General features: G+C 39.7%; 1 protein-coding gene across 7 annotated transcripts in view; it reads right to left on the bottom strand.

Annotated features, from left to right (window-relative positions):
• The window catches only part of NUBPL (NUBP iron-sulfur cluster assembly factor, mitochondrial), a 347659-nt gene that overhangs the window by 56410 nt on the left and 264375 nt on the right, over positions 1 to 26874 (bottom strand). For all 7 annotated transcript variants that reach the window (XM_082618598.1, XM_082618600.1, XM_082618599.1 and 4 more), the window contains one exon: positions 15407 to 15500. In XM_082618598.1, the coding sequence (XP_082474724.1) occupies positions 15407 to 15500 (94 nt within the window). The remainder of the gene's footprint in view (positions 1 to 15406; positions 15501 to 26874) is intronic.

The following is a 26874-nucleotide window of genomic DNA, read 5'->3' as shown; positions in this document are numbered from 1 at the left end:
GAACTTCCAGTAGCAGAACCTGCAGCTTGTTCAGTCCACGAAGAACTTCCTGCGAATCAACAATGCCCGCTTCGGCAAGTTCAAGTTCAAGAGCCACTCAGGGGAGTTCAGACTGGCCATGATCTCCTCAGCCCACTATTCCAAGAACTGCCTGCATCTGCCTGCTGGGGAGAACCTGCAGAACATCTTTGATGAGCTGCTGTTGCTCACGCACCTGGGTTTTGGTGGCTTCGAGCAGCCTGCCCGCATCACCACCAGGAAGAACAAGAAGAGTGTGTGGCAGTCCAGCAGCTGCCAGGTGTCCTGGACTTCAGGACCCACTGGCCAGCAGGTGCGCTCTAGCAGCAAAGTCAGCAGCCACCAGGGGCTGCACGCAGCCACAACCAGGAGTGTCAAGTATCTCTCCACACCGTGGGCAGGGGCTGCCACATCCATGAGCCTCCTTTCTCCTTCCTCCTTCTCCTGGGCTACCAGCCAGCCGGGTGAGGCCCTGGGGAGGCCTCCCGCTCGGGCTCTTTGCCGCCGGCCGTCTTAGTGACCATTCTTAATATTTAAAAATACAAAAGTCCCAAAACTACTTAAAAAAAAAGAAGCAGACTATATAGAACACTTACTACAAAAAGGATGAATTATTTTCCTATGTTACTTCACTTTACCCCCATTTCATGCTTTACAATTTGCATCAACAAAGAAAAAGCCTCAGACTTCAGAAAGGTTATAAATCTATCTAAAACATCAAAAATACACATAATTATTAGTGACATTATAATATTTCCAAGCAATGTGTACATATTATCAACTACTTAATTTCTAAACCTTTTGATAATTGTCAGTGATATCTCTTGGTTATTTATTACCAATAAATAACTGATGTAAAAAGACATTTAAAAATTCCTTTATTTCCCCCAAAGTCCTCATATGTATATAAGAGAGATTTACAACTATTTCTCCATTGGGATGTAGGAAAATACTTAGAAACAGATTCAACACAAAAGCTAATACTAATATTAAAATCCATAGCATAAAAAACATATCCACTACCATACTGAAGTATTGTGCATTTGATGTAAATTAATGTTTACTGCTCTCAACTTTAACACTAACTAATTAGCAGGATATAAAATTTTCCCATAGTTGTATTTATCAAAAAGCCAAAATTTCCCGATATATATTCTTATTCAGCATTTACTCAATAAATTATTACTGAGTGCCTGCCACATATCAAGCACTATGCTATAAGTGCTGGAGAGCTATGAACTAAATAGCCATGTTTTACCTAGACAATACTTAAGCACTACTGCTTTTCTAGAACACAGACATACATCACCACCTTTTCAAAGTGTCTTTATGTTTTGTAAACATGTTCACCCTGGAAATATTTTGAAAAATTTAGTTCATGAATTAGATCTCTAAAGGTAAATTTATATGTTTTTTAATTTAAAAAATTTAATGTTTTTGAAGAGATAAAAATGTTTGCCTGTCATGGAGTGTGTTTATCTGTATGGCAAAAACAAAACATCAAAGATAGCATAAATTAATTTAAACTTTAAGAGTTACCTGAGGCGGCTGAAAGCACGGAACCCAGTGACGGGCGTGGGACGCTGGGGCTACTGCTGCCGCCACCAAGAAGCCTGTGTGCGAGCGCAGGTCACTGTCCACACCGCCCTTCCGGGAGCCTGTGCAGCCCGCCACTGCCGGGGTCCCGGGATCCAGGGGCGGCTTCCCTGGGAGAACGCACGGTGCGCCTCGGGCTGGTGCAACGTCACGCCGGCCTCTGCCGCTGCAGGCTCGCCCCGCACTCCGTGCCCCTCCCTCCCGCCCGGCCTGAGTGAGCCAGAGTCCCCTGAGAGGCTGCTGCTTTAACCCTGTCCTGTCTGAGCGAAGAACAGACGCCCTCCGGCGACCTACACGCAGAGGGGGGCCAAATCCAAAGCTGAGACTCAGGAGCTGTGAGAACAAAGAAGAGAAAGGGAAACCTCTCCCAGCAGCCTCAGAAGCAGCGGATTAAAGCTCCACAATCAACTTGATGTACCCTGCATCTGTGGAATACATGAATAGACAACAAATCATCCCAAATTGAGGAGCCAGGAGTCAGTGCTGTGCCTCTGAGGTGGGAGAGCCAACTTCAGGACACTGGTCCACAAGAGACCTCCCAGCTCCACATAATATCAAACGGCGAAAACCTTCCAGAGATCTCCATCTCAACACCAGCACCCAGCTTCACTCAACGACCAGCAAGCTACAGTGCTGGACACCCTATGCCAAACAACTAGCAAGACAGGAACACAACCCCACCCATTAGCAGAGAGGTGGCCTAAAATCATAAAAAGTCTGCAGACACCCCAAAACACACCACCAGACGTGGACCTGCCCACCAGAAAGACAAGATCCAGCCTCATCCACCAGAACACAGGCACTAGTCCCCTGCACCAGGAAGCCTACACAACCCACTAAACCAACCTTAGCCACTGGGGACAGACACCAAAAACAACGGGAACTACGAACCTGCAGCCTGCAAAAAGGAGACCCCAAATACAGTAACATAAGCAAAATGAGAAGACAGAAAAACACACAGCAGGAGAAGGAGCAAGATAAAAACCCACCAGATCTAACAAATGAAGAGGTAATAGGCAGTCTACCTGAAAAAGAATTCAGAATAATGATGGTAAAGATGATCCAAGATTCTATTTCCCAGATCCAAAATCTTGGAAATAGAATAGACAAAATGCAAGAAACAGTTAACAAGGACCTCGAAGAACTAAAGATGAATCAAGCATCGATTAAAAACACACTAAATGAAATAAAAAATACTCTAGATGGGATCAATAGCAGAATAACTGAGGCAGAAGAACGGATAAGTGAGGTGGAAGATAAAGTAGTGGAAATAACTGCTACAGAGCAAAATAAAGAAAAAAGAATGAAAAGAACAGAGGACAGTCTCAGAGACCTCTGGGACAACATTAAACACACCAACATTCGAATTATAGGGGTTCCAGAAGAAGAAGAGAAAAAGAAAGGGACTGAGAAAATATTTGAAGAGATTATAGTTGAAAACTTCCCTAATATGGGAAAGGAAATAGTTAATCAAGTCCAGGAGGCACAGAGAGTCCCATACAGAATAAATCCAAGGAGAAATACGCCAAGACACATATTAATCAAACTGTCAAAAATTAAACACAAAGAAATCCTATTAAAAGCAGCAAGGCAAAAACAACAAATAACACACAAGGGAATCCCCATCAGGATAACAGCTGATCTCTCAGCAGAAACTCTACAAGCCAGAAGGGAGTGGCAGGACATAATTAAAGTGATGAAAGAGAAAAACCTGCAACCAAGATTACTCTACCCAGCAAGGAGCTCATTCAGATTTGATGGAGAAATTAAAACCTTTACAGACAAGCAAAAGCTGAGAGAGTTCAGCACCACCAAACCAGCTTTACAACAAATGCTAAAGGAACTTCTCTAGGCAAGAAACACAACAGAAGGAAAAGACCTACAATAACGAACCCAAAACAATTAAGAAAATGGGAATAGGAACATACATATCGATAATTACCTTAAATGTAAATGGACTAAATGCTCCCACCAAAAGACACAGATTGGCTGAATGGATACAAAAACAAGACCCATATATATGCTGTCTACAAGAGACCCACTTCACACCTAGAGACACATACAGACTGAAAGTAAGGGGATGGAAAAAGATATTCCATGCAAATGGAAACCAAAAGAAAGCTGGAGTAGCAATTCTCATATCAGACAAAATAGACTTTAAAATAAAGACTACTAGAAGAGACAAAGAAGGACACTACATAATGATCAAGGGATCGATCCAAGAAGAAGATATAACAATTGTAAATATTTATGCACCAAACACAGGAGCACCTCAATACAAAAGGCAAACTAACAGCCATAAAAGGGGAAATCGACAGTAACACAATCATAGTACGGGGCTTTAACACCCCACTTTCACCAATGGACAGATCATCCAAAATGAAAATAAATAAGGAAACACAAGCTTTAAATGATACATTAAACAAGATAGACTTAATTGATATTTATAGGACATTCCATCCAAAAACAACAGAATACACATTTTTCTCAAGTGCTCATGGAACATTCTCCAGGATAGATCATATCTTGGGTCACAAATCAAGCCTTGGTAAATTTAAGAAAATTGAAATTGTATCAAGTATCTTTTCTGACCACAATGCTATGAGACTAGATATCAATTACAGGAAAAGAGCTGTAAAAAATACAAACACATGGAGGCTAAACAATACACTACTTAATAACGAAGTGATCACTGAAGAAATCAAAGAGGAAATTAAAAAATACCTAGAAACAAATGACAATGGAGACACGACGACCCAAAACCTATGGGATGCAGCAAAAGCAGTTCTAAGAGGGAAGTTTATAGCAATACAATCCCACCTTAAGAAACAGGAAACATCTCGATTAAACAACCTAACCTTGCACCTAAAGCAATTAGAGAAAGAAGAACAAAAACATCCCAAAGTTAGTAGAAGGAAAGATATCATAAAAATCAGATCAGAAATAAATGAAAAAGAAATGAAGGAAACGATAGCAAAGATCAATAAAACTAAAAGCTGGTTCTTTGAGAAGATAAACAAAATTGATAAACCATTAGCCAGACTCATCAAGAAAAAAAGGGAGAAGACTCAAATCAATAGGATTAGAAATGAAAAAGGAGAAGTAACAACTGACACTGCAGAAATACAAAAGATCATGAGAGATTACTACAAGCAACTCTATGCCAATAAAATGGACAACCTGGAAGAAATGGACTAATTCTTAGAAATGCACAACCTGCCAAGACTGAATCAGGAAGAAATAGAAAATATGAACAGACCAATCACAAGCACTGAAATTGAAACTGTGATAAAAAATCTTCCAACAAACAAAAACCCACGACCAGATGGCTTCACAGGCGAATTCTATCAAGCATTTAGAGAAGAGCTAACACCTATCCTTCTCAAACCTTCCAAAATAGAGCAGAGGGAGGAACACTCCCAAACTCATTCTACGAGGCCACCATCACCTTGATACCAAAACCAGACAAGGATGTCACAAAGAAAGAAAACTACAGGCCAATATCACTGATGAACATAGATGCAAAAATCCTCAACAAAATACTAGCAGACAGAATCCAACAGCACATTAAAAGGATCATACACCATGATCAAGTGGGGTTTATTCCAGGAATGCAAGGATTCTTCAATATACGCAAATCAATCAATGTGATACACCATATTAACAAATTGAAGGAGAAAAACCATATGATCATCTCAATAGATGCAGAGAAAGCTTTCGACAAAATTCAACACCCATTTATGATAAAAACCTTGCAGAAAGTAGGCATAGAGGGAACTTTCCTCAACATAATAAAGGCCATATATGACAAACCCACAGCCAGCATCGTCCTCAATGGTGAAAAACTGAAACCATTTCCACTAAGATCAGGAACAAGACAAGGTTGCCCACTCTCACCACTATTATTCAACATAGTTTTGGAATTTTTAGCCACAGCAATCAGAGAAGAAAAGGAAATAAAAGGTATCCAAATCGGAAAAGAAGAAGTAAAGCTGTCACTGTTTGCAGATGACATGATACTATACATAGAGAATCCTAAAGATGCTACCAGAAAACTACTAGAGCTAATCAATGAATTTGTTAAAGTAGCAGGATACAAAATTAATGCACAGAAATCTCTGGCATTCCTATATACTAATGATGAAAAATCTGAAAGTGAAATCAAGGAAACACTCCCATTTACCACTGCAACAAAAAGAATAAAATATCTAGGAATAAACCTACCTATGGAGACAAAAGACCTGTATGCAGAAAATTGTAAGACACTAATGAAAGAAATTTAAGATGATACAAATAGATGGAGAGATGTACCATGTTCTTGGATTGGAAGAATCAACATTGTGAAAATGACTCTACTACCCAAAGCAATCTACAGATTCAATGCAATCCCTATCAAACTACCACTGGCATTTTTCACAGAACTAGAACAAAAAATTTCACAATTTGTATGGAAACACAAAAGACCCCGAATAGCCAAAGCAATCTTGAGAACGAAAAATGGAGCTGGAGGAATCAGGCTCCCTGACTTCAGACTATACTACAAAGCTACAGTAATCAAGACAGTGTGGTACTGGCACAAAAACAGAAAGATAGATCAATGGAACAGGATAGAAAGCCTAGAGATAAACCCACGCACATATGGTCACCTTATCTTTGATAAAGGAGGCAGGAATGTACAGTGGAGAAAGGACAGTCTCTTCAATAAGTGGTGCTGGGAAAACTGGATAGGGACATGTAAAAGTATGAGATTAGATCACTCCCTAAGACCATACACAAAAATAAGCTCAAAATGGATTAAAGACCTAAATGTAAGGCCAGACACTATCAAACTCTTAGAGGAAAACATAGGCAGAACACTCTATGACATAAATCACAGCAAGATCCTTTTTGACCCACCTCCTAGAGAAATGGAAATAAAGACAAAAATAAACACATGGGACCTAATGAAACTTAAAAGCTTTTGCACAGCAAAGGAAACCATAAACAAGACCAAAAGACAACCCTCAGGATGGGAGAAAATATTTGCAAATGAAGCAACTGACAAAGGATTAATCTCCAAAATTTATAAGCAGCTCATGCAGCTCAATAACAAAAAAACAAACAACCCAATCCAAAAATGGGCAGAAGACCTAAGTAGACATTTCTCCACAGAAGATATACAGACTGCCAACAAACACATGAAAGGATGCTCAACATCTTTACTCATTAGAGAAATGCAAATCAAAACTACAATAAGATATCATCTCACACCAGTCAGAATGGCCATCATCAAAAAATCTAGAAACAGTAAATGCTGGAGAGCGTGTGGAAAAAAGGGAACACTCTTGCACTGCTGGTGGGAATGTGAATTGGTACAGCCACTATGGAGAACGGTATGGAGGTTCCTTAAAAAACTACAAATAGAACTACCATATGACCCAGCAATCCCACCACTGGGCATATACCCTGAGAAAACCATAATTCAAAAAGAGACATGTACCAAAATGTTCATAGCAGCCCTATTTACAATAGCCCAGAGATGGAAACAACCTAGGTGTCCATCATCGGATGAATGGGTAAAGAAGATGTGGCACATATATACAATGGAATATTACTCAGCCATAAAAAGAAACAAAATTGAGCTATTTGTAATGAGGTGGATGGACCTAGAGCCTGTCATACAGAGTGAAGTAAGTCAGAAAGAGAAAGACAAATACTGTATGCTGACACATATATATGGAATTTAGGAAAAAAAAATGTCATGAAGAACATAGGGGTAAGACAGGAATAAAGACACAGACCTACTAGAGAATGGACTTGAGGATATGGGGAGGGGGAAGGGTAATAAGCTGTGACAAAGTGAAAGAGCGGCATGGACATATATACACTACCAAACGTAAGGTAGATAGCTAGTGGGAAGCAGCCGCATGGCACAGGGAGATCAGCTCGGTGCTTCGTGACCCCCTGGAGGGGTGGGATAGGGAGGGTGGGAGGGAGACGCAAAAGGGAGGGGATATGGGAACATATGTATATGTATAACTGATTAAATTTGTTATAAAGCAAAAAATTAAAAAAAAATAATAAACCTGATAATAAAAGTACAAAAAAAAAAAAAAGAGTTACCTGAAATAGGGGGTCAGAGTCAAGATGGCGGCATGGGAAGATGTGGAGTTCGCATCTCCCCACAACCAGGGCACCTGCGGACGCTGGTGGGGACCTTGATGCCCAAGGAGATGGGGAGGAACGCCTGAATGACTGGGTAGGATGTGGGGGGAGTGAAGGAAACGAGAAGTGGAGGCCAGACAGGACCGGCGCCCCTGAGGCGTGGCTGGGAGGGGGGAGGGGTTCCCACACGGGACCCCTGGGGAGCCTGGGGAGCTTGTAGGATCAGCGGGGAGTGCGCCTAGCGTTTCCCCTGTCCACTCAGGCCCCGGGAAACCTGCTGGGCTCCTGGGCCTGGTCCTTCGTTCTACAAGGGCCCCTCCAGCTGTGGGTGTCCAGGTCTGGTTCTCTGCCTCCTGGGGCCTCCTCTGGCCGCATGGCTCCTAGAGGCATGGGGGGGGGGTGTGGTGAAGAAGAAACGCCAATGGGAAGGGGCCCTTCAGGATTGGAGGATCAGGGGGAACATGCCTAGAGTTTCCCCCTCCCACTCAGGCCCAGTGAACCTGCTGGGGTCCTGGACCTGGTCCTCCAACCTCCAAGCCCAGAGGCACTCCTGGGCCCCTCCTGCTGCACTGAGCCTAAGCCCCACCCCTTACCCCACCCCCAGGGTCTTTGCCAGCCCCATGGGTCCTAAGCATAGGCCCCGCATACTGCCTAAACCCCAACCCCTGCCTAAGCCCTGCCCCCCACAGCCAAGGCCTTTCCTGGCTTTTTTTTTCTCCCCTCTTTTTTTACTATTGTGGTTCTGTTTTACCTTCTGCTTGTTGTTTCAACTATATATATATTTTTTATTCTTTCTAACATATCTGTTAGTTTTCTAATCTTATGTGTTACTCTTTGTTATTGTTCTGCTCCTTTTTTTCTTCTATTTTTTTTTTCCACCCTGCACAGCTTGCAGGATCGTGGTTTGTGAGCCCGGGGTTGGGCCAGAGCTCCTGCGTTGGGAGCTCTGAGCCCAAACCACTGGATTAACAGACAACCTCAGACCCCAGGGAATATTAATTTGAGTGAGGTCTCCCAGAGGTCCGCATCTCAGCACCAAGACCCAGGTCTAACCAACAGCCTACAAATTGCAGTGCTGGAAGCCTCAGGCCAAAGAACCAGTAAGAGCGGAATGCTATCCAACCCATCAAAAAAAAGTGGGGGGGCGGTGACGAAAAATATGTCACAGATGAAGGAGCAAGGTAAAAATCTACAGGACCAAATAAATGAAGAGGAAATAGGCAACGTACCTGAAAAATAATTCAGAGTAATGATAGTAAAGATGATCCAGAACCTCAGAAATAGAATGGTGGTATGGATTTAGAAAATACAAGAAACGTTTATCAAAGATCTAGAAAAACTAAAGAACAAACAAACAGCAATTAACAACAAAATAACTGAAATGAAACATACCCTAGAAGAAATTAATAACAGAATAGCTGAGGGAGAAGACCGAATAAGTGAGCTGGAAGGGGGAAATAACTGCCAAGGAGCAGAATAAAGGGAAAAGAATGAAAAGAATTGAAGACAATCTCAGAGACCTCTGAACAAACACTAAACGCACCAACGTTCAAATTATAGGGGTCCCAGAAGAAGAAGAGAAAAAGAAAGGGTCTGAGAAAATATTTGAAGAGATTATAGTTGAAAACTTCCCTAATATGTGAAAGGAAATAGTCACCCGAGTCCAGGAAGTACAGAGAGTCCCATACAGGATAAATCCCAGGAGAAACACGCCAAGACACAAACTATCAAAAATTAAATACAAAGAAAAAATATTAAAAGAAAAAAAGCAGCAATGGAAAAGCAAAAAACAGCATACAAAGAAATCCTCATGATGTTATCAGCTGATTCTTCAGCAGAAACTCTGCAGGCCAGAAGGGAGTGGCAGGATATACTTAAAGTGATGAAAGAGAAAATCCTACAACCGAGATTACTCTATCAAGCAAGGATCTCATTCAGATTCGATAGAGAGATCAAAAGTTTTACAGACAAGCAAAAGCTAAGAGAGTTAAGCACCACCAAACCAGCTCTACAACAAATCCTGAAGGAACTTCAGTAGGCAGGAAACACAAGAGAAGAAAAAGATCCATGAAAACAAACCCAAAACAATTAAGAAAATGGTAATAGAAACACACATATCGATAATAACCTTGAATGTAAACGGATTAACTGCTCCAAACAAAAGACACAGGCTGGCTGAATGGATACAAAAACAAGACCTGTATATGTGCTGTCTATAAGAGACCCACTTCAGACCTAGGGACACATACAGACTGAAAATGAAGGGATGGAAAAAGATATTCCTTGCAAATGGAAATCAAAAGAAAGCTGGAGTAGCAATACTCGTATCAGATAAAATAGACTTTAAAATAAAGACTGTTACAAGAGATAAGGAAGGACAATATGTAATGATCAAGGGATCAATCCAAGAAGAATATATAACAATTATAAATATATATGTGACCAACATAGGAGCACCTCAATACATAAGGCAAATGCTAATAGCCATAAAAGGGGAAATCAACAGTAACAGAATCATAATAGCATTAACACCCCACTTTCATCAATGGACAGATCATCCAAAATGAAAATAAATAAGGAAACACAAGCTTTAAATGATACATTAAACAAGATGGACTTAATTGTTATTTATAGGACTGTCCACCCAAAAGTGGCCAGATATACTTCTTCTCAAGTGCACACGGACCACTCTCCTGGACAGATCAAATCTGGGGTCACAATCAAGCCTTGGAAAATTTAAGAAAAATGAAATTGAATCCAGCATCTTTTCTGACCACAATGCTATGAGATTGGTAATCAATTACAGAAAAAAAACTGTAAAAAACACAAATACATGGAGACTAAACAGTGTGCTACTAAATAACCAAGAGATCACTGAAGAAATCAAATAAATAAAAAATTACATTTATTTGTATGGTGGCGCAGTGGTTGAGAGCCTGCCTGCCGATGCAGGGGATACAGGTTCATTCCCTGGTCCGGGAAGATCCCACATGCCGCGGAGCGGCTGGGCCTGTGAGCCATGGCCACTGAGCCTGCATGTCCAGAGCCTGTGCTCCACAATGGGAGAGGCCACAACAGTGAGAGACCCGCATACCACACACAAAAAAAGAAAGAAATGAATGACAACGAAAACACGACGACCCAAAATGTATGGGACGCAGCAAAAGCAGTTCAACGAGGGAAGTTTACAGCAATTCATTCTCACTTCAACAAACAAGAAAAATCTTCAGTAAAGAATCTAACCTTACACCTAAAGTAACTAGAGAAATAGGAAGAAAGAAAACCGAAAGTCAGTAGAAGGAAAGAAATCATAAAGATCAGAGCAGAAATAAATAAAACAGAACTGAAGAAAACAATAGAAAAGATCAATAAAACTAAAAGCTGGTTCTTTGAGAAGATAAACAAAATTGATAAACCTTTAGCCAGACTCAATAAAATCCATCCAGCCAAATCAATAAAATTAGAAATGAAAAAGGAGAATTCATAACTGACACTGCAGAAACACAAAGGATTATAAGAGACTACTACAAACAACTATATGCCAATAAAATGAACAACCACAAAGAAAGGGACAAATTCTTGGAAAGATACAATTTTCCAAGACTGAGCCAAGAAGAATTAGAAAATATAAACAGACTTATCACAAGTAATGAAATTGAAAGCGTAATTAAAAATCTTCCAACAAACAAAGGTCCAGGACCAGATGGCTTCACAAGCTAATTCTATCAGACATTTAGAGAAGAGCTAACACCCATCCTTCTCAAACTCTTCCAAAAAACTGCAGAGGGTGTACTACACCCAAATTCATTCTACGAAGCCACCATCATCCTGATACTAAAACCAGACAAAGATATCACAAAAAAAGAAAATTACAGACCAATATCACTGATGAACATAGAAGCAAAAATCCTCAATACTACCAAACAGAATCCAGCAACACATTAGAATGATCACACAGCATGATCAAGTGGGATTTATCCCAGGAGTGCAAGGATTCTTCAGTATATGCAAATCAATCAGCGTGATACACCATATTAACAAATTAAGGAATAAAAACCATATGATCATCTCAATAGATGCAGAAAAGTCTTTTGACAAAATTCAACACCCGTTTATGATAAAAAATCTCCAGAAAATGGGCACAGAGGGAACCTACCTAAAAATAATAAAAGCCATATATGACAAACCCACAGCAAACATCATACTAAATGGTGAAAAACTGAAAGCATTTCCACTAAGATAGGAACAAGACAAGGATGTCCATTCTTGCCACTCTTATTCAGCATAGTTTTGGAAGTCCTTGTCATGGCGATCAGAGAAGAAAATGGAATACAAATTGGAAAAGAAGAAGTAAAACTGTCACTGTTGGTAGATGACGTTATACTATACACAGATGATCCTAAAGATGCCACTAGAAAACTACTAGAATTAATCATTGAATTTGGTAAGGTTGCAGGATACCAAATTAATGCATAGAAATCTGGCATTCCTATACACTAATGATGAAAAATTTGGAAGAAAAATTAAGGAAACACTTCCATTTACCATTGCAACAAAAAGAATAAAATACCTAGGAATAAACCTACCTAAGGAAGTGAAAGACTTGTAATCAAAAAACTATAAAACACTTATGAAAGAAATCAAAGATGACATAAACACACCGAGAAATATACCATGTTCTTGGATTCGAAGAATCAATATTGTGAAAATGACTATACTACCCAAAGCAATGTACAGATTCAATGCAATCCCCATCAAACTACCAATGGCATTCTTCACAGAATTAGAACAAAAAATTTTACAATTTGTATGGAAACCCAAAAGGCCCCAAAAAGCCAAAGCAATCTTGAGAAAGATAAGCGGAGCTGGAGGTATCAGGCACCCCAACTTCAAACTATACTACAAAGCTAAAGTAATCAAGATAGTATGGTACTGGCAGAAAAACAGAAATATAGATGAATGGAACACGATAGAAAGCCTAGAGATCAACCCACGCACATATGGTCACCTAATTTATGAAAAAGGAGGAAAGAACATACAATGGAGAAAAGACAGCCTCTTCAATAAGTGGTGCTGGGAAAACTGGACAGCTACATGAAAAAGAATAAAATTATAACACTCCCTAACACCATACACAAAAATAAACTCAAAATGGATTAAATACCTAAATATAAGACTGGACACTATAAAACTTTTGGAGGAAAACATAGGCAGAACACTCCGTGACATATATCATAGCAAGATCCTTTTTGACCCACCTCCTACAGAAATGGAAATAAAAACAAAAATAAACAAATGGGACCTAATGAAACTTAAAAGTTTTTGCACAGCAAAGGAAACCATAAATAAGATGAAAAGACAACCCTTGGAATGGGAAAAAATACTTGCTAATGAAGCAACTGACAAAGGATTATCTCCAAAATATACAAACAGCTCATGCAACTCAGTATCAAAAAAACAAACAACCCAACTGAAAAATGGGCAGAAGACCTAAACAGACATTTCACCAGAGAAGATATACAGATTGCCGAAAAACACATTAAAGGATACTCAACATCACTAATCATTAGAGAAATGCAAGGCAAAACTACAATGAGCTATCACCTCACACCAGTCAGAATGGCCATCATCAAAAAATCTACAAACAATAAATGCTGGAGAGGGTGTGGAGAAAAGGGAACCCTCTTACACTGCACTGTTGGTGGGAATGTAGATGGATACAGCCACTACGGAGAAAAATATGGAGGTTCCTTTAAAAAGTAAAAATAGAACTACCCTACGACCCAGCAATCCCACTACTGGGCATACACCCTGAGAAAACTGTAATTCAAAAAGAGCCATGTACCACAATGTTCACTGCAGCTCTATTTACAAGAGACAGGACATGGAAGGAACCTAAGTGTCCATCAACAGATGAATGGATAAAGAAGATGTGGCACATGTATACAATGGAATATTACTCAGCCATAAAAGGAAATGAAATCGAGTTATTTGTAGTGAGGTGGATGGACCTAGAGTCTGTCATACAGAGTGAAGTCAGAAAGAGAAAAATAAATACCGTATGGTAACACATATATATGGAATCTAAAAAAAAAAAAAAAGGTTCTGAAGAACCTAGGGGCAGGACAGGAATAAAGATGCAGATGTAGAGAATGGACTTGAGGACACGGGGAGTGGGAAGGGTAAGCTGGGACGAAGTGAGAGAGTGGCATGGACATATATACAGTACCACAAGTAAAACAGATAGCTAGTGGGAAGCAGCCGCATAGCACAGGGTGATGAGCTCAGTGCTTTATGACCACCTAGAGGGGTGGGATAGGGAGGGTAGGAGGGAGACGCAAAAGGGAGGAGATATGGGGATACATGTATAGCTGATTCACTTTGTTATAAAGCAGAAACTAACACACCATTGTAAAGCAATTATACTCCAATAAAGTTGTTAAAAAAAAACTCTTAGAGGAAAACATAGGAAAAACACTCTATGACATAAACTACAGGAAGATCCTTCTTACCCACCTCCTAGAGTAATGAAAATAAAAACAAAAATAAACAAATGGGACCTAAGGAAACTTAAAAGCTTTTGCTCAGCAAAGGAATCCATAAACAAGATGAAAAGACAAACCTCAGTTTGGGAGAAAATATTTGCAAATGAATCAATGGACAAAGGATTACACTCCAAAGTATATAAACAGCTCATGGAGCTCAATATAAAGAAAACAAACACCTCAGTTAAAAAATGGGCCGAAGACCTAAATTTCACCAATAAGATGCTCTACATCACTATTTATTAGATAAATGCAAATCAGAACTACAGTGAGGTATCACCTCACACTGATCAGAACAGCCATCATCAAAAAATCTTCAAACAATAAATGCTGGAGAGGGTGTGGAGAAAAGGGAACCCTCTTGCACTGTTGGTGGGAATGTAAACTGATCCAGCCACTAGGGAGAACAATATGGAGGTTTCTTAAAAAACTAAAAATAGAACTACCATATGACCCAGCAATCCCACTACTGGGCATATACCCTGAGAAAACCATAATTCAAAAAGAGTCATGTACCAAAATGTTCATTGCAGCTCTATTTACAATAGGCAGGACATGGAAGCAACCTAAGTGTCCACTGACAGACGAATGGATAAAGAAGATGTGGCACATATATACAATGGAATATTACTCAGCCATAAAAAGGAATGAAATTGGGTCTTTTGAGAGATGTGGATGGACCTAGAGTCTGTCATACAGAGTGAAGTAAACCAGAAAGAGAAAAACAAATATCATATATGAACGCATATACATGGAATCTAGAAAAATGGTACAGATGAACCTATTTGTAGGGCAGGAATAGAGATGTAGACGTAGAGAACAGACATGTGGACATGAGGGTAAGGGGAGGGTGGGACGAACTGGGAGATTAGGTTTGACATAAATACACTACCATGTGTAAAACAGATAGCTAGTGGAAACCTTATATAGCACAGGGAGCTCAGTTTGGTGCTCTGTGACGACCTAGATGGGTGGGATGGGGGGTGGGAGTTCCAATAGGGAGGGGATATGGGTGTGCATATAGCTGATTCACTTCATTGTACAGCAGAAACTAACACAACATTGTGAAGCAATTTTACTACAAAAAAAAAAAAAAGAGTTACCTGAAATAGGAATATTCTGTGAGACTGATAACTGCACATCTCCAGTTCCTGGTGGCATGTCAACAACTAAATAGTCCAGTTGACCCCAATCTACCTAAAAACCAAGATGACACAAATAACATCACTGTATAAACAAATGTGGTGAATAGTGACATAAACAAAAATAAATGAATTAATAACAAAGCTAAAATAATAGCTTTCAGTTGAGCCATTAGTAAATGCCAGGGACTGTGCTGAGGGCTGATAAATAAGAAACAATCTTTGCCTCTAGCAGACCTTTTCTGACCGATAAGGTTAAATTTTCAAATGACACCACAAAACACACACATACCATAATGGCGAACCCCTTGCACAGTGGACTTCTATTCAGGACCACTCATTTATTTTCACTGAAAATAGCCCGTATTTTACCTAAGGAGGTCTTAGCTTTTTGTCCTTTGTGGTTTTTGGTACAGTGTTTCCTATAGCAGATCTTAATATAATTTTTTTAAGTTTATTATTTTTCCTTCATAAAACACACTAATAATGAAAACCAAAACTTAATAAGAAAATTTTAGAAATATACCTAGAGCTCCAAATTAACATTTTGATTATTTCTCTTCAGGCACTTTTCTAAGTATCTATATCTAGAAAATTCAGCTGTTTAACCAAGTCCTTAATGCTCAGCCTCAATTACATAGGGCTCAAGGGTACCTCAGGCTCTTTTCTCCTCAAGTGGTTCTTCCTTCTGAGTCCCCAGTTTCAGTGAAAGGCCCTAGGATCCCCTTACTTCCCTTTCCCTTGCTATCCCCAGTTACTGATTATGCCTTCTAAAAATCTCTCAAATGTATCCATGTCTCTGTTTCTGCATGGCCAAGAACCAAAGAGGTCACAGGCATCTATCACTAAAGTCTCCCAACCAATCTCTCTGGTCTAGCACTGCCCATACAGTGTGTTCCTAACACCAGTGAAAATTGGTTTGATAGTGCCATTTTTTTGCTTAAAACTCTTCTATTGCTTTTAGGATAAAATCTAAGTTTTAGCTTCAGAACCTCTGCCTGGTCTTCTTCACTTGCTAATTCCTCCATTCTTTAGGTCGTAGCTTGAAATTTACTTCCCATAACTTCCATTAAAGATTAGATATGGTGTTCCTACTATGTTGGAACAATTCTTCTAATCGTTCGTTCATTCATTCGTTCATTCATTCACCCAACAAATGTTTATTGAGTACCTACTATATATTAGGCATTGAGCTAGGTATTGATAATTAAATGGTATCATGGTCCCTAGCCTCACAGAATTTACAATACAGAGGGAGACAGATATTAAGCACATAATGATATAACCTGTGCAAAGAAGTTAGAGAAACTGAAAGATCAACATAGCTGAAGAGCAGTGCAAGGGGAAAGATGGCATTCATTGACTGTTATTTCAGTATCTGTCTTCCCATGAAACTGTAGATGACTTAGAATACCTAACAAAGAATGGATACATAGGAGATGCTCAATAAGTTTTCTTTCAAGGAATGAATGAATAAATAAACACATTCAAAGATCCAAAATTTTTTAAATGTAAAAGTAAATCATACTGTGTATACAATCCCATATCCTGCTTCTTAAAACTTAATAATGTGAAATAAGCCTTTTCCATATAATCACATATTTTTAAAATTAAGATTTAGATGATATTGGGTCAGATGGATTCATTCATGTATTAACACATTTATTCAACACATATTTACTGAGAATTGATGCCAGGCACTGTTTCAGGTGATGAAGATACAGCAGTGAAAAAAAGAAAGTCCCAGCCACCAGACAACTAATGTTTTAGTGAGGAAGACAGGTAGATTAACAGGCAGAAAGACAAGCAAATCAAAGACAAGTGCTACAGAGAAAACAAGTACCCCTTACTATACAAAATTACTTGCTTCCTGATTTGGATATATCCAGATCAAATAGCAAGAGACAGTTTTAGGGACTTCCTGGTGGTCCAGTGGTTAAGACTCCGTGCTTCCAACGCAGGGGGCACGGGTTTGACCCCTGGTGGGGGAACTAAGATCTCACATGCCACACGGCATGGCCAAAAAATAATATTAAAAAAAAAGAGAGAGAGATACAGTTTTAAAAACTTTAATTCCTGAATTTCAGAGGGCAAGTAGTAAGAGTTTAGACAGCTAAGGATTTATCAAAGAATTTCTTTGAGTCTCTTCAGTTCCCAAGGTCTGATGGTGAGGAACACATGAAGAAGAGGGAAAAGGAATAGAGTGGTAGAAGATGCTACTTTCGACAGGGTGGTCAGAGCCTGGAGTGAAGTGAGAAAACTAACTGATGCAATTCTCAGAAAGCATTCCAGGCAGAAGAAGTAGCAAGTGCAAAGGACCTGAGATGGGGATATGCTTGGCACATTCAAGGAACAGCTAGGAAGGCAGTACAGCCTTTCTAAAATGGCACTCCCCCAACCATCAGTCTCTTTCCTTCTCTGAATGTGTCCTTCTTCAACACATTTATCAGTATATGTCATTATATACTGACATGTCTTTTAGGAATTCTATAATATTTCTCAAACACAAGTACTTGACACTGATTTAATGACAAATTTTAAGAGAATGATGAAATGATGAACATGAAGTAGTTCGTTTTCAATACAGGGTTTCTTGGTTTGAAAAATAGTTACCCCTAAGTTACCCATGACCATCATCTATGAAACTACTTACAAAAAAGATAAAGGATACTTTTCATTTTATATCCTCTGCACTGAAACTCCTAGCACTGGCAGACTGACAAGTCTCTTTGTTTCAGAGGACATCAAATGACTGGTGCCAACAATTTATCACTGCTGTTCCTTGGCATTTAATCATATTTATCACATTGGCTCCAATTTCTTATTTCTTTAAAGAGAACTGCTATTATGGTTCCAAGGAACTAAAAGTATATCACTGTTAAGGCAATTAATTTCAAACGACTCAAACTGAATTCAAACTTTCTGGGGGGAAAAAAAAACCTAGACCAACACTTTCAGCTCACATAGTAGGCATTTCACAAAGGCTTGCAGACTTGAACTGAACTGAAGTCAGTATATGAGTTCCAGTTTTAGAGCATTCACTAATATTAATATTGAAATATACTGGCTGCCAGGAAGTTCCAGTTCTCTTACAAAATAATCACCAAAGCATTGATTTTAGAATGATTTAGGGATTCTCTAGATTCTACTCAGTGTTTGTTTACGCATATAAATTATTTATTACTAAATGTAGAGAAATAAGTACTAGCAAAACACCCAGGTATCTCATTTAGTAACACTAAGCGACTGATCCAGATTTTGTGTGGCCTGAACCATATACAGTTTGGGTGGTCTTCTCTAAGAATTAGCATGCAGTTAGGAATGCAAAATTTGGTACAAAAGTAAATATTTATTTAGAATGTACAAGAAATCATCATAAAATGCTGGAGCCTTAGAGATTCAGGTTTCTTTCTCTGAGGTCTCTTGAACAACAGAAATGCTTACATAGAAATGCTTCCTGACTGCAACTGGCTTCCCCTCTTCCCTGAGAACACTCTACAACTCCCAGGATCTCTTAGGAGCCCATGACAGTGTGGAACGCTGAACTTAAGCTTCATTAGCCTCAAGGTAACCCCACCTCTAGTAAAACCTTCTTGGCTCCCTCTCAGGCTCCAGACTCAAAGGATCCCAGCAGAACAGACTGAATCAGTCTAGAAGTGGAGTTACCAAGGTAGTTCAGAGATGCCCTGTGGATAAAGAGGCAGCGCTGCAGCAGAGAATTCAGCAGTGCAGCCAGGAAATCAAATATGTGCATTACATCTAAAGGGGGATATAAACAGCATAATGAGAGAGTAAAAAAATAAAATAAAATCCAGTGGTCAGGGCAATTGTGAAGGATGGGATGAAGTACAGATTAGGGGCAGCATTCAGACCTGAGTCTGCCAACAGAGGCTTTGTGCAAGATGCCTCTTTTACACAGTAGTACATAACCTTTATTCCCCTCTAAAGTGTTTGAGACACAGGACTTCTAGAATCAAATATTGATATAATGTAGTCACTGAGCTTTTGTCCAAAGCCGTTCAGATAACATTAGAACAGCTGTTTTTTCATTATGCATTTGTAATTGCACAACCTATGGTATTGCTTCTTTTTACTGCTCTTTCTCTTTGTTTATTAAGACAACCAACACTTGAAGTTTATGCTATCAGAAATAATTACTGGGACTTCCTTGGCGGCACAGTGGTTAAGAATCTGCCTGCCAATGCAGGGGAAACGGGTTCAAGCCCTGGTCCGGGAACCCGCATGCCACGGAGCAACTAAGCCTGTGTGCCACAACTACTGAGCCTGTGCTCTAGAGCCCACGAGCCACAACTACTGAGCCCACATGCCACAACTACTGAAGCCCATGCACCTAGAGCCCATGCTCCACAAGAGAAGCCTGTGCACCTCAACAAAGAGTAGCCCCCGCTCGCCGCAACTAGTAAAAGCCCACGCACAGCAACAAAGACCCAATGCAGCCATAAATAAATAAATAAATTTTATTTTTTAAAAAATTACTAAATCTCTGTTAAATTATTTTTATTTCTTTCTTGTCAACCTTACACAGGGAAAATATTCCAAACTAGCACTGACTGGGGTAATTTTAGGCCAACATGTCTTCTCCAAACAATACTTTGTATTTTATATTCAGAATAATGCCTGATAATCTGAGGGTAACTCAAAAACTCAAATAAAGGCAATTCCCTCTTTTCTGAGGAATAACTGGGAGATAAAAGTGTGTCTTATATTTGGACAGGTAAGGTTATGAAGACATCAGGACATCAGTTATGAAGAGTGTGGTGCTATGAATGGGTAAAGAAGGTGGACCACTTTCTTGCATGGATACTTCTATTAAGAAGCTGACCAAAGTAGCAGCAGCTATCAGGCCTTGCTTCAGAGGATGCCAGGAGCACAAGTGCAAAGTGGCTGAGTTGTAAGTGTTGAAAAGAAAGGGCCCATAGATGCATTCCATTTTTGGCTTCTCAGCTGGTGGGAGTAGTGTACCACAGTCAGCCTCCAGGGTAGAAGACTCCATCATCAGCACTACACAGACCACGTTTAAGTACCACAGGGTCAACATATGCTTTTCCAAAGCAAAGGCAGCGTGTCCCAGCTATCCCAGGTCTGCTAGCAAGGCCAATGTGAGCCAGGTGAAAACAATATCAGCAGGGATGGGTCCTGGGCCCCTGTCGAATCAGGGAGGAAAATCACTGCCAAGAAAGAGAGGCAGAGCTATAACCTGCTAGAGCCAAAGTGGTGGCCAAGACTCCTGAGGGCAAGAAAAAGGTAACTGAAGAATGAAAAGAGGAATCACGAAGCAGGAGAAATGGGACAAAATCTAGACTGAGTAATTTAAAAGGGGGCTGTGTCCCGGCAGCCCATTCATATAATGCTTAGAATATTCCATCAGTGAGAGGGCAAATTCTTAAAGGAAGTTGGGCTGAGCCACACATTGTCTCTTTCCTTCCTGTCTGCTCTTAATTAGTCACTGAATAGTTGGTTTTGACTCTTATGCCTACTTGACTCATAATTAGTAGATCTCAAGGTAGTGTCCTGATGTCTGACTCTGTCTGTCTGGCCTGGTCTGTATCTGTTGCTACTTCTATCCTGTACCTAAGTCCTGCTACCTGTCCCTGATTTCCTGGTTCTCCAACCACTGTTAGGCATGTTTCAACCCTAATAGCAAATAGAACAGTGTACCTGTGCTTTGCTCAGAATCCCAGACATGAAACCATGCCACTACTGGCATAGGAGATGCAGCTAACCTTGTCTCAGGCCCGTGGACAATTATGTCAGGCAAATCACCAAGCTCCTAGGATTTTTGATTCCACTAATTTCCAAGGTTTAAATGGTCTTCAAGCTCTAAGAAATCTAGGGTAATTATTTTTATACAAAATTATCTCCCCAACTTCACTGTAAGCTTCCTGACAGAAGAACCCATTCTTTATACATCTCCAGACTCCCTTTCCACAGCCAATCCCCTCTCTAATGAACCAGTGTTCAGTGTTCAGTCAAAAACCACTGACTGATTCTGAGTCAAGCTGCTCCTTACAATTTTTTTTTCTTTTTAACTTCTTTATTGGAGTATAATTGCTTTACAATAGTGTGTTAGTTTCTGCTGTATAACAAAGTGAATCAGCTATACGTATACATATATCCCCATATTTCCTCCCTCTTGCGTCTCCCTCCCAACCTCCCGATCCCACCCCTCTAGGTGGTCACAAACCACCAAGCTGATCTCCCTGTGCTATGTGGCTGCTTCCCACTAGCTATCTATTTTACGTTTGGTAGTGTATATATGTCCATGCCACTCTCTCACTTTGTCACAGCTTACCATTCCCCCTCCCCGCATCCTCAAGTCTATTCTCTACGTCTGTGTCTTTATTCCTGTCCTGTCCCTAGGTTCTTCATAATCTTTTTTTTTTTTTAGATTCCATATATATGTCTTAGCATACAGTATTTGTCTTTCTCTTTCTGACTTACTCCACTCTGTATGACAGACTCTAGGTCCATCCACCTCACTACAAATAACTCAATTTCATTTCCTTTTATGGCTGAGTAATATTCCATTGTATATATGTGCCACATCTTCTTTATCCATTCATCTGTCAATGGACACTTAGGTTGCTTCTATGTCCTGGCTCTTGTAAATAGAGCTAAATAGAGCTGCAGTGAACATTGTGGTACATGACTCTTTTTGAATTATGGTCTTCCCAGGGTATATGCCCAGTAGTGAGATTGCTGGGTGGTACGGTAGTTCTATTTTTAGTTTTTAAGGAACCTCCATACTTTTCTCCATAGTGGCTGTAACAATTCACATTCCCACCAACAGTGCAATGTCAGAGGGTTCTGTTTTCTCTACACCCTCTCCAGCATTTATTGTTTGTAGATTTTTTGATGGTGGCCATTCTGACTGGTGTGAGGTGATACCTCATTGTAGTTTTTTTTTTTTTTTTTTGCTGTACGCGGGCCTCTCACTGCTGTGGCCTCTCCCATTGCGGAGCACAGGCTCCGGACACACAGGCTCCGCGGCCATGGCTCGCGGGCCCAGCCGCTCCGCGGCATGTGGGATCTTCCGGGATCGGGGCACGAACCCGTGTCCCCTGCATCGGCAGGCGGACTCTCAACCACTGCGCCACCAGGGAAGCCCCTCATTGTAGTTTTGATTTGTATTTCTCTAATGATTAGTGGTGTTGAGCATTCTTTCATGTGTTTGTTGGCAATCTGTATATCTTCTTTGGAGAAATGTCTATTTAGGTCTTCTGCCCACTTTTGGATTGCTCCTTACAATTTTATTATACTACTAAAATTAAAATTTTTACCATGTGAGGTACCTTTTGTATAAAATATAAATCTAAAATAGAACACAAAATAGGATTAAGTCTGAACCATATTTTTTGCTCTGCCCAGTGACTTATTCATAAAATCATGCAATATTTTATTTTGGTTGCAAGAAGAAAACTGCTATAAAGGTGAAATTATTTAAATATAAATACCACAATAAAAATCTGAATAACAAAAAAATTTCTACTTGAGTTGATGGCCTACTGGCTTGTGGAAATAAGTGACACAACAAAATATAATGAACTTATCCTTGAGACTCTTTTGATAACAGCTGACCCAGTTATAAGATGAAAACACATTATTTAATTTACAACAATGATCTAAAAGTTCTTTCCTAATATTTTCATTTTTTTTCGGACGAAAGTTCTCTAATCCATTTTCAACTTTCTTCCTTTCTGGGACTTCTCTGGTGGCGCAGTGGTTAAGAATCTGCCTGCCAATGCAGGGCTCAAGCCCTGTTCTGGGAAGATCCCACATGCCGTGGAGCAACTAAGCCCATGCACCACAACTACTGAGCTTGTGCTCTAGAGCCCACAAGCCACAACTCCTGAAGCCTGCACGCCTAGAGCCCATAAACAGCAACAAAGAGTAGCCCCCACTCGCCGCAACTAGAGAAAGCCCATGTGCGGCAATGAAGACCCAACACAGCCAAAAATAAATAAAAACAAATAAATAGATTTATTAAAAAAAAAAAAATTCTTCCTTTCCGTAGGAAAAGGGGGTGGGGGTGGAAAACTTCTTGACTAAATCTCTCCAAAGGCACTACCAACCCAGTGATAGCAGTAATGTTTTGAGAAAGAAAGAGAAACTTTACTCTTTATCTTTCCCTTTATCATCATCTCACATTTCCTTAATTGTTCTAGCAGATATAGAGCAAAACTGACCCTGACAACCTGGAGACAGCATTAATTCACAGAGTACTTCTTACCCAAAAGTTGATATATGGGTCAATCTTTGGTACCTAGTTTCTAAAATAATGTTTAAAAGATTATCCAATTCCCAGGCTAGCCCACAGACGTCCCATGTAAATCCACAGTACAACTGAAACAGTAAAACTTCACAATATAAAAATAATGATGTTATCACAAAAGTAACAATATTTAGTTAATTTGAGAACAACTCTCTAAATTCTCCAGAGTCTTGCTTTAGGCCACAGATGTTCATCACCTAGGAAGGAGATGTTAGTGAAGGACAGGACTGCTACCAAAAAGGCCTAAAATATTACAAACTTGCCTGAGAATCATGATATTTTTATTTTTAAAAATTACTAAAAGAAATTAAAAAATAAAAACTCTCCCTATATACCTAAAGGCTGAAGCTTCAAAATTTTTTTTTTAAGTAGGAGTAACACATCACTTTATTAACCTAATCTGGGACAGTTTATAAAATATATTTAGATGTGTGGTACTCCCTTTAATTAGGAAAACTATAAAACCATAATACTCTTTTTTAAAAAATCCTTAGAAAAAATACTGTACTTGGGAGGATTCAAGGTCCTGAAGGAGCAGGATGGTAGCCGCCATAGAAGCTGCATGGAGCCCCAGAGAGGATTCCTAGTCATTGTCCAATGGCTTTGATGGTTCTTAAAGATGTTACTGAACTTGAGGGACACTATGTTCCAGCAGAGCAGTCTACCCAATGTAGTACTGCATGCTAGAGATGATCTGTCCCAGTCGAGCTTATTTCTTTAGCTCTAGTTACCTGTGATCTGGAGTCCTACATTTGAGTCTTATGGGCCATCAGGTCGAACTGGCTAGTGAATAGGGAAGAGGTGAGGGGAAGGGTCTACAGGTAACAGGTAAAGGAGTGCAAATGGAAATGAACAGTTAATGAGAGCCTACTATAGGGTAGATACATTTACGTAACATTGTAAAATGGGCATTATAATCTCTTATTTTACAGAGATAAGAATATTCAGGATTAGAGAAGTTAAGAAAATTGCCCAAGGTCAGGCTGATGGTGAGTGATGGAGATGGGATATAAATCCTGGTCTGTGTGACTCAAGTCATGCTCCCAAGTCTCCCAGAGAATTGGGTGCAGCGTCACTATTCTCCAAGCCCCTGAAGACTTCTGCTACCACAAAACCAAGAACAAATGAGCTTTACGAGACTTCCCTGGTGGTCCAGTGGTTAAGATTCCATGCTCCAAATACAGGGGGCCCAGGTTCGATCCCTGGTCAGTGAACTCGATCCTGCATGCCACAACTAATAGATCCCACATGCCGCAAAGAAGATCCCGCGTGCCGCAACTAAGACCCAGCACAGCCAAATAAATAAATAAATATTTTTTAAAAAAGAACAAATGATCTTTACTACAACACTTTTTCAGAGTATGATAAAATAGATATATAAAGTAGACACTATAGACCCACAGAAAATTATTTACTTAGATAATATAAGTACAAAATAGAAGAATCATTTGTTTCCTTTTTATCCCTCCCATTTTCCTGGTTAATTATAATGATGTTTCTTCTATTTCTGAGCATTTTTTTAATGGTATATCACAGTATTCTTTCCTTACATGATCCTTTAAGAGTCTTTTATATATTAAAGCACGGTCTTGGGGCTTCCCCGGTGGCGCAGTGGTTGAGAGTCCGCCTGCCAATGCAGGGGACACGGATTCGTGCCCTGGTCGGGGAAGATCCCACATGCTGCGGAGCGGCTGGGCCCGTGAGCCATGGCTGCTGAGCCTGCGCGTCCGGAGCCTGTGCTCCACAACGGAAGAGGCCACAACAGTGAGAGGCCCGCGTACCGCAAAAAGAAAAAAAAGAAAAAAAAAAGACTATCGATAATCCACCACTAAATTCTAGTTTTGTTTTAAGTCAATAACCATCATTCTACCCACCGTCTATTTTTATTCTAAAAATTTAAAGATCTAACTCACATCAAATAGAAAACCAACTGTGAGAAACTGTAGCTCCATATTCAGTTACATTTTAAGTATGAGCTATTATAATGCAGCTTTCAGATTTCAAATTCTGATTCAGACATTAATCACTATGATTAAAAAAAAAAACAGGGCTTCCTTGGTGGCGCAGTGGTGGAGAGTCCGCCTGCCGATGCAGGGGACACGGGTTCGTGCCCCGGTCCGGGAAGATCCCACATGCCGTGGAGCAGCTGGGCCCGTGAGCCATGGCCGCTGAGCCTGCGCGTCCAGAGCCTGTGCTCCGCAATGGGAGAGGCCACAACAGTGAGAGGCCCGCGTACCACAAAAAAAAAAAATAAATAAAATAAAATGGTATAACCGCTTTGAAAAACAGTTTAGTAATGAATGAAAATTAAACAAAAAACAGCACTGGAAAGGAGGAGTTTGGTAAAAATCAAGACTATGAATCTAGCTGGGTACAGATAAGAGTCCAGATATCTACTCATCAAACGGAAGAATTCTAGTGTAGAAAACTGGCATACCTAAATTCCAATCATTTTTATCACTAATTAGCTAGATTACCATGGGTCAGCCAGTTAACCTCTCTGGCCCTCAATTTTCTCATCTGTTAAAGTGTTTTAGATTAGATGATCACTAAGGTTCCTTCCAACTACTTAAAAAAAGAAAACGTGACCATGACCTGTTTATGTAACCTGAAAAACATCTGTGAGAGATTTGCTTACAGAAAAAAGTAAATAGGAAGTATTCTTATCAAAAGCACCAAAATGACCAAACAAGCTATTTTTTTAAAAAAGGGAGCACTTTATATAAAAACAAGAAAGCTAAAAGCAAATTGGTATATTTAACACATTTATTTCATGGAATGATCATATTTCTTATGGAAAATTTAGCTTATATTTACAAAGAACTCAAATCTAAATTTGTTTTGAACTACAATCTACTCTGCCATCTTAAAATACCTCATTCTGGCTCATCTAGGAATTAATGTGTTATATCTATATAAAATGTCATAATTTACAAAATAGATGCATTCCTGAAGAGTTGTTGAGGGAACCACCACTGAGTTGAATGGGGAGGGGACTTAATCACAAACCTTAAAGGTCGAGAGATCTAATCCAATTTTCCAGCTAATACAAAACACTCATGACTGAGATATACTCATCCAACAAAAGAAAGCTCAAATCATTCCAATGCTTATCACACATTCAGATACAAATTGT

Source organism: Mesoplodon mirus (genome assembly GCF_964341445.2).
Source record: "Mesoplodon mirus genome assembly, chromosome: 4".
NCBI classification, from domain to species: Eukaryota; Metazoa; Chordata; class Mammalia; order Artiodactyla; family Ziphiidae; genus Mesoplodon; species Mesoplodon mirus.
The sequence above is the reverse complement of the archived record's forward strand: the minus strand, read 5'-3'. Positions and strand labels throughout refer to the sequence as shown.